Here is an 11,785-nt window from a genome sequence, read left to right as displayed (position 1 = left end):
TGGTCCCTTAACTTTCAGTGAATTTTGGAAGTAGTCCATTTCGAAACTTTAGACCAATTTAGTCATTCATCTTTCGAAATACGTGGATGTAGTCCTTTTAGTCAAATTTATTTTGTTAAGTTTATTTGATATTTCGTACGCATTTCAGAATTATATTGAAGTTGTTTATACTATTTGACATATTTTTGCTTTAATGTTAAGTCAAATATTATTATGAAACGCGTTTGAAATGTCAAATAAACTTAACAAAATTTGATTAAAAGGACTAAATTCATGTATTTCGAAAAATGAAGGACTAAATTGGTCCAAAATTTCGAAATGGACTAATTCCAAAATTTATTGAAAGTTAAGGGACCAAAAACATATTTAACCCTAAATAAAATACATAGTTAAAATAAAAAATATAAAAAGTTAATTAATTTAAACTTTGATGATTTATATTAATATATTTTTACTCTGAAAATAATTTTTTAGTTACTAAATTTATATGACATTCTTTTTATTTTAACTTTAATTACATTTTTATTTACATTAAATTATTTTTAAATTTTATTTTATAAATTATTTTTTAAACATATTGTATTGTATGACCTTTCAACATCCCTAGTCAGATCTTCAGTCAGGTGGCCAAAGGATAAGCGACCGAAGGTCGCCTACTATAGACAGATAATCATGTGGGTTGTTAATGTGGCAATTTCTCCGGAGTGATTTTAGGGAACTCATGACTCGAGCGGCCATAGCCGCTCATTCTAGTGGAACTTTGTCGCCATAATTATGAGGGCTTTGACAGCATGCACTATCCTTAGGTCGGGCGATTGTATCAAACTAAATATGTAAATTAAAGTAATACAAGTCAGTAATTAAATTTAAAAAACAATTGGGTCATGATTAAGAAAACTCTAATTGTCAGCCCATATCAAACATTATAAATAGGAACCAAGATAAGTTGGTAAGGACTTTTACTTCGTATTTATTACAACATTAATTGCATTAACTCGAACGGACTTGAACTGACTACCTTATAGACACGTACCCTGATCGTCTCGACTACTGATCGAGAAAGAAGGAAAGAAGATCAAACGGTTAAAACTGTAACGAAGAGAGAGTAAAATTAAATTGAGTGTTTTTATATAAGTGCTAGATTCCTATACCCGAAATACATATTAATAAACATATAAATTTATTATATCACATCAATTAATTTATTACAAACTTTTATTTTATAATTCTTCCATCCAAACAATCCCTCTTTCTACTCTTTTAATAGTCTTTTCAATCTTTTTTTTACTCTCACTTAATTCAAACAAAGCAAAGCATGTATCCTTGAATAAAATAAATTGCTAAAGTACTAACAAACACAAACATTTAGATAATAGAGATAAATAGGTGTCACCATTGATTGAATTCTCAATTGATCACCGTAAAAGTCAAAGTCTTGATTTTATTCTGGAATATCACGAAGCAACTATAAAGTTCTTTCTCTTAAGAATACATCACTTGCTAATGTATTTATGACATTTCCAAACAAGAATTTCCCATTTTTAAGCTCCAGGGACTTAACCCCGAAAGGAAAGTGTGGGCTCCGATTTGAGGACGAGAGTCACACATGGCCGTGTTTCAATTTCTTATGTGAATGTCATGCTCTTCTGAAAATCAAAGAAGGAGGAGGCTTCATTGGCACTCGAAAGTTGTGACTACGCTTCTAGTAGATGATTTTGAAGGAGCTTGTGCATTCTATGAGATAATTGATGATGGCGATGAGGAAAAAATTATGGAGATGAGGAAGAAATTGTTGAGGGAGGAAAGAGAGAGGTGTCCTTTAATTTTAATTCAAAATAATAAAATTAAACATAAGGTAATCATGTGTTACTATATGTTACAGCCTAAATGGAACGTTGTTCGGCGAAATTTTAACGTCTTTCAAAATAAAAGACTAAAATCATTATTTTTTGAAAGTATGAAAATCAAAATGTTTCAAAATTTTGTGCAGAAACCATTTTCAATTTTGCATAATAAAAAACATATCTAATTTTTTATTTAAAAACAATAAAAAAAAAGGAACAAGAATAATAAGAAGAAGTTATTAAGAATAATGATACTTTAACCTACTTTTTTTAAAAGACTTATAGTTCTATTTTTCTTAAAACAAAAAACTATGTCTTCCTTCGTTCTCTATTTTTTTCATTGTTTTTTTGTTTTTTCATCACAATTCCTTCTTCCTTTTACGTAATTCATTGTCGTTTGGATAATTACAAAAACATCTCTAAAGTTAAATTTTTTTCTGAAAAAATATCGACATAACTACCATTTAAATAAATATTTTACGTAGAAGTATAAAATAACATTTTCTTTCCTTAGACATGTCGAAACAATTTAAAGATGAACTCTTACAAACTACATTATATATTATTTATAAATCAAATAAGCACCAAATTGTGTACAAATTAATTATTTTTTTTATTTTAAAATGTAAAGTAAGATAGAGTAAAAAATTAAATTTTCAATCTTGTCATTTTCGGTAGCTCTTCCGCTTCATAAAAAGAACTAGGTCGGTCCTAGAAACGGCGGCAGCGGCGCGAGGAGTTAAGTATTTCCTTTATGTTGATAAATCTTTTTAGAATTCTTTTTACTATATTTTTTTATTGAATTTTGTAAAAATCTGAACAAAGCCCGGTGGGACTCGAACCCACAGTCGCCTAATTAGAAGTCAGGCACCTTATCCATTAGGCCACAGGTGCTTAGTATTCATTTTGAATAAACAGTATATAATGGATAAATTATAGTAGGTTATAAGTTTGTTCTAAAAATTTAAAATTGTATTGAAGTTGTGTAGCGTATAAATTTTTACTTATTTTTAGTTGTAGATCAAATATGTTCACAATGGATCTAGGTAGTTTAAAATTGATTGGTAGACTTTTAGAATGTACTTATGTTTTCATACATTTAATAAATTTTATTATTCCTAATTTTCACAACATTAATTACAACAATTAAATTAAATTAAATTATATATATACATATATATATATATTATTCTCTTTTTGTTTACGATTTCATTTAATCAAAAAAATATTCTTTTCTACTCTCTCCTTTTTTTTCAAACACAAGTATATTTTAACAACTTCTTTATGTTGAACATAACAACAGAAATTCAAGAATTAATTTTCTTGACGATAGAAGTCCATACAATGATAAAGTCAATATAACTATAGTTTTTGAGATTTTAGACCCAATGGGTTCAGTTAGATTTTTTTAAGCCAAATTCAAATGTTTATCGTGACCTTTTTTCATATGGACAATGATACTTTAACTCACTTTTTTTGACCTACTTTTAACTCACCACTTCAATCCCCATTAGATCATCACATCACATCACTAAAATGAATAAAAAAAGATGATCTAATGATAATTAAAGCAATGAGTTAAAAGTGGGTAAAAAAAATGGGTTAAAATATCATTTTCCTTTTCATATCTATCTTTTCACCAATATTTCTTAAGAGACATTCCTTCCAGAAGCAGGTTTATTACCAGCTTTTCTGAAGTGCCATGATTGTGACATGGGGACAAATATGTCTACAATGTTACGTGACTCAATACTCAAGCATCATGGGGTTGAAAATGATTACTTTTATGTGTTTGTTGCATTAGTCAAGAGTCGTTATCTTTACAATGTAGTGAATATCACATGTTTCATTGACGAAGAAATTGTTCTATCAAAAGAGTTCGTTTGAAACATGGCTTATGAGGGTCAGGGTGGACAACAATCTTTGCCTCTTGGAGCCACAACACTTGAAAAGTTAAGGATTGAAGATGAAACAAGTAATTGTTCCATATGTCATGAAAAGTTAAATTGTAGTAATGATGGAACAAGGTTAATTATTCTCATACTTGTCATTACAATTGCATTTATCCAATAGTTTGAGCGTAGTGATATTTATCTTTTGTGTCATCTCACATACACTCTTGACTCTTGATATTATTAAATTATGATTGTAAATTTTTATACTTTTGAGAATACTATGATCTTGTGATTAAATGTTCATTGAATTCCTATAAATTGTTTATCTTGAAAAAAAGTTTCATTTATGGTCGAAAATATTCACTTTCCTTACATAATAACTTTTACTATGATTTAATATTGAATTTTTTCGTTTTTTTTTTCAAATCTTAACATGAATTTAATTTAAAAAATTTGAATATTGGCATATATACTATATCAAAATAATAATAACCGTAAGATGTATTAACAACTCATAATAAAAATAACTATTTAACAACTAATTATATTAATTTTAAATATATATAATATATATATATATATATATATATATATTAAAATAAATTATTAATGCATATTATTAATTATACTATTAAAATTTAGGGTATTTCTCTATTTTCTTACAATTTCTCGGAGTAATATTTTTTTTACCAAACAATAAACTCAATTAAAACGGAGCTAGATATTAACTTATAGAATAGAAAATGTCATCATTCTACCTATAGACTGTGTGACATATAAAGCTCACATCATAAAGAAACTACAACAAAGGATATTATTTTTAATATATGAAAATAAACAATTAATGTTGTTAAAAAATAAATACTAACACATAAAATTTATATAAATCAGCTAATTTACACATTCAGTAAACTTTAAATTTATGAATGTTAATTTACTAAATATAGACTTATTGAAAAAACGACTCTCTAACAAATTTAGTCGACATTATTTCATTACTAAATTTTAATTTATACCGTACCTAATGTAACTATATAGTCCTTGGTAAATACAATACAGAGTGAGATTGAATTGAATTGATAATAAAATATAACTTCTAGTAAGGGCAACATCTCCTTCTTGGCGGAAGAGGAGTTTCCACATAAAACTTTTGTGATATTTAAATTTGATTGTTTTTATTAAAAAATTATTTACAATCTCTTTCTTTAGTGGCAGAAATAAGATTAGTTTCATCTAAATCTACGTTAATCTAAATAAATATCAATTTTTTTATTAATATTGATTAAAATGACACTAATTTAAATAAATATAAAATTAATAAAATTAATATCAATTCAATCTCATACTTAAATAATTATTAAAAAATAATATTAATTTTGATTAAATTTTTAACTTTAATAAATATTAAAATTAAATTATACTATTATTAACTACATTAGTTAAAATTAAACAAAGTTAACATGCATAAGTATACAAATTAAATAATATTAATATAGGTATAGATAAAACATGAAAAATTTTGTTGTTTAAAGCACATTGCAAAAACTCTTCAAGCCAAAATATTTTCAAATCCAAACCTCATTCTAAGGTGGAACAGGACGTGCCTATAAAAGACACTCTAACACGGGATTACATCAAATGTAACAAATACTATAATAAATGAACACATAATTAATTACACCGTGAATAATGTTATTTATATTAAGTTTATAATCTTTACCTGGTTGGGTATGAACCATACAGATCATCCTTGGTTAATTTGTTTAATGATATGGCAATACATTTTAACTATTAACTTTTACTAATCACATTTGATCCTTACTCTTACAATATGATAATGGCGAGGTGGTCTTAATCATTACAAAACGAAATGATGTCGAGTAGGCATTCATGATTGTTTGAGACGATTTCATGTATCTAGGTTGAGATAGTCTTTATTGTTATATATGGGTCAAGATAATTGTATGAATATATGAATCGAAATAATGTCATATATAATACACTAGTCCCATACTATAATTGATTCTTGAAATATCGAGATGTTTTTTAAGATGACACTATCGATATGATGCAAATATAATACATTAGTCCTATACTATAATTGATTCTTGAAATATCGAGATGTTTTTTAAGATGACACTATCGATATGATGCAAATATAATACACTAGTCCCATACTATAATTGATTCTTGAAATATCGAGATGTTTTTTAAGATGACACTATCGATATGATGCAAAGAAAATTTCATGTTCTTTGATCACTTCATCTTATCAATAGAAAAAGAAAATAAACATCTTTATGACTAATATGAATAAAAAAGTATATATATGAAATACCATAAACTTCACTACTTCTTTTCTTTTACCGGAAACATCTGAAATCGTGAATTATGTTTGAAAGATTAGAGAAAAGGAGTTCTTAGCCTTCTTAATCTCTTACATTTTCATAAATAGATATTTTAAATCTGAATTAATCTTCATTAATTCTCAATTTTATCACATTTAAAAAAATGGATATGACGAAACTTAGTTTTATTCAAATATTCTTTTCGATAAAAAATAGTTTTATTCAATTATTCTTTTCGATGAAATTTAGTTTCACTAAAAATATTGAATTATTCTTTTCGAGAAAGGTGCTTTGATCATCGTTATTAACTGTTTCATTATTTTGATTTTAATTAAAAAAATGGCAAAGCTGGCATCAAGTTTAACTTTTTATATTATTTTTTAAAAAATGTTGTCATCTAACTATACAATAACATTATTAAAAAAAATAACTTACGCGTTATTAAATTTGTTAAATACATATGAATGTATTAAGTAACAGTAGTCACAGTAAACAAAATAAAACGCGTTATGAGCCAGCTCCAGCTCGATTACTTACATAACCGTTAATTGCCAGTAAAGACTAAACGTACGTTTTATATTCCTAGTCTTTATAAAGAAATTGTGATATTAATCTGCTTAAATTTTATTTTACAGTTTTAACTTTTAATAATAATTAAAATTTTAATTCTTATAAAATTGTAGATATTGGTCTCTCTTATATTATAATACATTCATTTTAGTCTTTATTATTTAAAAAAAAAAAACATTTTCCCATAAATGATCGTAAGATGTCAACACAAACAGATTAAAATTCTAAAAAATGATACTTTGTACGGAGACAAATATAAGATGTACATCTTAGTGTCTGGTAAAAAAACATTATAATTGGTTTCTTAGCACCCATTAGTTAATCTCTAATTTGACTGATAGATTTGGAGAAGTATTACAGGATATAGATAAGTAAACAAAAAGTGAAAAACTTAAGAAACCATAATTGCTGTAAAGAAAAAAATTCACTTTGCACCACCCATAGAAGCCGGGGTTGGAAAAGAATAGAATTCTGAAAAAAATTTGTGAACATGAAATAAAAAATTACACATATGATGAAGCAGAAAGAAGATGAATTTAGAGTTTTTCTATGCATGTTTTTGTTGTGGGGGTGGAGCAGTCCAGTATTGCTTAACAGCAAAGAATATCTTTTCTCTCTGGTGAGGTCCCTTTTCATGGTCTGCAATTCTGGAATCCCATTGCATTGCATCTGCAATTTTCTTCACCTTCAACAACACATCCACATCATCACGCAGGATCACACCGCCTTGTGGCCGCAAAATTCTATCCATCTCAAGAAGAATGTCCTCCATTTTACACCTGTCACAAATCACTTTCACAGGTTAATTACGACAATTATTGAACCACCATTGATTGAAGCAGTTATCTGCCACTGAATCAACTATTGAAATAGTACTTAGTCAACTTCGAAAGTAACATTTTTTAGCTGACCAAATTGACAAATACCTGTTTTGGTATAGGCTGAAAACTGAATCACCGTGTATGAAGTCATAAGTTCTTGGGTATGTGGACATAGCTTCACACCTGTGAACAAAAGTGTAAAGTGTAAAGACAAAGATTTGGTTTCTAAATCTATTTAGTCAATCACAAAGCTACTTTCTACCCAACTAATATGAAAAAAAAAATAATACCAGTTTTGGTAGGTTCCAATCAATCCACGCTCATATATGACACCAAGGGTGTTGAACTCAGCTTCAACAGGGACAGTGTTCATGACCCACACAGGATCATCGATCAGTGCAGCTGCAAAGCCTCCCAAGAAAGCATTCATATCAAGCAGATTACGGTATCTACCATGCTCTGCTAGCTGATAGTCCAAGCTCTTGTAGTATGCTACTCTCTTCTTCCATAACTCTGTGTTTTCTTTAAACATCTCGACCGTAATTCCCTTCAAGCTTCCACTACTAATCCTTGGTGGCACTGCTGTTAATCTCTCCGGCCAATTTGATAATTTCCCACCACTAATTTCACTCACGTCATTCACCTCTGGCAGTGGTGTCAAGCATGTCTCCATTTTTGTGTACCTAACAGAGATAAAAAAAATGTTAAAAGTGAAACAAAATATTAACATTAGGGGCCAGACAGAATCTTCTCCTTTTGGCTGATCTGCTAGATTCAGGAAGGTAAAGGAATGGAGTGAGAATGAAGATGGAAAAAGCGACATAGATTATGGTTACACTGACTACTGACTAGTCACTTTAAAAGCTTTATGTTCCAAGTGGTTTTGGTATCACTACTAAACTCTCATTGGCAGCAAGCATAATATACTTTTTATCCTTACAAAAGAGAAAATGAAAAAGCTATAGGCTGAAAAGAAAAATCAATAGCACACGGAACTAACAGTGACAGTGATTGTGAGTTAATCTTACCATGCTGTGTCTGGATCCTTTGCCATACAAAAGGGTCTATTCTTGAAGACTTTTCTTGTTATTTTGCAATGTATGTGATTGGTGGGTTTCTGCCATATGGCAAGGTCACCCTTTTGCACCAGTTTTTTCCAGCACAGGCTTTTTGCCACTTTCTCAATTGTATCTTGTTCCTCATTGAGACTCTCACGAGTCCTCTCCCAACCCTTCCAGTGGCTCTGCCAGTTTATCGGTGGCCCTGAAAGAATCCAGTACCCACCAGGACGCAGCACTCGATCAACTTCCGTCAAATAAATCCCCTCTGCCAGCAATCACCATTGCAAACCAGAAACAAAATTAGTCCACAAAAAAAATCTTAATGAGCATAGAAACAAGTTTTGATGAATTTATTATATGTACCTCTCTGGCCCCAGGGAATGAGGCACCGTGAGCAATGTGCCATGTCAAAGGCCCTTGAAGGGTAAGGAAGCCTAATGGAGGCAAGAACTCCAATCAATGCAGGAACCCCTCGTTCAAGAGCAAATTGAACTTGAGCTTCATGTGTATCTCTTGGTGCAAATGACACTGCTAAAATGTCTCGTGACAGAAGATATGCTCCCCAACTTGCAACCTTAATGGTATAAACATGTCAATAGTAGTAGGTTTATAATGTGTTACAAGTTTTTAACAGAAAAGCATTCCAATGTGATTAACAAAATAATGCTCCAAATGGAACATGTTTGAAAACCATGAGAAATAATAAACTTGAGGGGTCCAACAAAATGTCTTCTTCTAATAATGAAGTTTGATGAAGTAAATTGCAAAATCAGATGAGGGAAGCATAATTTTGATGGTTGGTTAGGGATCAACATCTAACTCCATAATCAAGATTGTGCTTTCCACAAATTCTTCAACGAACAACATAAATTCCAATACTATTATTATCACCATGATTAGCACCGATTGAATTGAAAAATACATTTAATATTTGAATCCAAATGATTAAGACAAGAAAGAAAAAAATGTATGTTTGGCCACTTGCGTAGTACTTTTTTTTCCTTAGTGAAGATAGCACTTTACTTCGATCTGAAGAATTAAGTTGATTGTTTTGCAAACTAGTTCTATTTGATTCCCATTTCACTTTCTCACTCCACAACTAGACAAATTCATAGTTCCATATTTCACGTCTCCATTATCATCACTCAAATCCTTATCTATTAACTTCCATCCATGGCATTCTCAAAGAAGGGTCACTATCATATATATTATTAAAAATATATTTAAAAAAATTGGAAGAACATGTGGAAACAAAATTTGCGGGATTTAATTTTGATCAAATTTCTACCCCCTTTTTTTTTCTTTCACCCACATGATCACTCAAATAAAATATTCCATACCATAAAAAATAACATTTTTTAAAGCATCGAAGGAAAGAATACGTAGCGATTTACAATCCCGATTCATCCTCATTCTCTTTTCGAAACATTCCAAATAAGACAAAATTTCACATTATTTCTAATACCAGAAAAAGAGTTTATCTTTTCTGGAAAAAACCCAATTGGTCAAGGGTGGACCCATTATTCTATAGTTGTTAAACCACCAATGAAAAAGAGGCGAACCACCCGGTTCACCTGAAACCAAACACAAACATAAAGCTTCAACAGAAAAATAAAATAAAATTGTCAAAAGTAACAAAAATCCATGAAAAGGTGCTGACCCGCCCGGTTCAACTGAAACCAGAAAACATTAGAAAACAAAATAAAATAAAGTACGAAATGAGATTCAGGCTTCACGATTTTCAATCAGAAATTGACTGTAATTCGTATATCGAATAAAACAATATGATATTCAGAATTTTTATTTTCAAAGTACAGGAATATAGACCATTTTTAATCGAAAATTGAAGATCTGAAAACACATGTTACGGTAAAATTAAACAAGAAAACAGTGTAGTATGAAAGAATGAAACTCTTAAACCGAACCGGTTCAAAGAAAGCACGTACCCCACAGCCAGTGTCTAAGGCCGTTCGGATGGACCCATCTTTTAGATTAATGAGTTTTCCGATGTCATCAATGTATGCACCTGCGCCACGTGGAAACATAGTCCCACCCCCCGGAAACCTGAACCGGTCCCCCTCGAACCGGACCCAGTTCTGGTTCTTCTTCTCCACGGTCAGCTCCTTGTGCGGCACGTTCGCGAACCACGCAGCGTCGCGGCTCTCCGGCCACCGCAGCGGCACACGGTATCCGAACGGCGCCGGAATCCGGCACCGCAGCACTTCAGCCTCCACGGGACAGTGCCGCTCGCGGTAGATCAAGTCCTCGCGAGGGAACAACAGCGACCGTTGCACGTCCTCGCAGGGAGTGTACTCCGACAGCGCCGGATCACACGGCGGCGCGTGGAACCCACGCGCCGCCTCATCGGGATCGGTAGAGAAATGGGTAGCGGAAAAATTCAAAGTTGAATTGGAAGCGGAATTGGAGAGGAATTTTGACGTTGGGTCGGGGCAGTTGCGGCGGCCAGAGAGGTGTGTGCCGGCTGAAATGGCGGCCAGTGAGGGCGGAGAGTGTTGCCAGAGGCCTAGGAGGTAGAAGAGGGTGCAGAGGAAGGTGGTGAAGGTGAGAAGGTAGAGTCTTGTGAGTTGTTTGTTTTGCTTCTTGGAAACACAGTTCTGAACTAGGGCTGCCCAGTTGGCCATTGTTTGACCGATGAAACAGAAAGAAACCGAAACCGAAACTGAAGGGTTTGTGCTGGCGTTTGTCGTGAAAGGTGTTACTGTCGTTATATAATGGTGTTAAGCGTCTTCATGGGGATTTGTGAGAACATGACTGAAGAGAAAGACGCGTTATTATTTAAACGAGAGCGTGGTGTAGAGAGAGAGACACACACACGCATGGAGAAAGAGTCGATGAGAAGAAGAAGAAGAAGAAGAAGAAGAAGAAAAGAGAAAGAGAAAGAGAGAGAAGAGTGTGGCGGTGGAATCAGGTTCTTCTGTTTGGTTCTTGCTTTGCTTGGACTGTGTTTTTGTGTGAAATGAATGGACGATGAGTGTACTGTTTGTTTGTGGAGAATTGAATGAATGAATAAGCACTCTGTGTTGTTGCTATACGTTGCCTTTTTCTACAGATTGAAGTTTAAGAGATGGATTAAATTTAACAAAATTATTGCAAGCGACAAAATATTTAATCACTAATTTAATGCTCTTAATTATTTATTCAAATTTCATTTAGTTTATTTAAGTTGGAATTGCATGCTGCTATGTTCTGTACACGTTGATCAAGTTTTATTACAATATATTTATT

At 31.5% G+C, this 11,785-nt stretch overlaps 1 protein-coding gene across 1 annotated transcript; it reads right to left on the bottom strand.

Annotated features, from left to right (window-relative positions):
• Positions 1-7,062: 7,062 nt before the first annotated feature.
• LOC114185258 (putative methyltransferase PMT15) lies at positions 7,063-11,575 on the bottom strand. Its single transcript, XM_028072879.2, has 6 exons — positions 10,486-11,575; positions 8,903-9,113; positions 8,507-8,804; positions 7,769-8,161; positions 7,584-7,661; positions 7,063-7,436 (listed from the first exon to the last, which is right to left on the bottom strand). The coding sequence occupies exons 1-6, from the start codon at positions 11,179-11,181 to the stop codon at positions 7,205-7,207; spliced, it is 1,908 nt and encodes a 635-aa protein (XP_027928680.1). The 5' UTR covers positions 11,182-11,575; the 3' UTR covers positions 7,063-7,204.
• Positions 11,576-11,785: the final 210 nt, after the last annotated feature.

Source organism: Vigna unguiculata, chromosome 5, assembly GCF_037176805.1.
Source record: "Vigna unguiculata cultivar grain cowpea cultivar isolate G323 ecotype 2 chromosome 5, ASM3717680v1, whole genome shotgun sequence".
In the NCBI taxonomy this organism is placed as follows: Eukaryota; Viridiplantae; Streptophyta; class Magnoliopsida; order Fabales; family Fabaceae; genus Vigna; species Vigna unguiculata.
The sequence above is the reverse complement of the archived record's forward strand: the minus strand, read 5'-3'. Positions and strand labels throughout refer to the sequence as shown.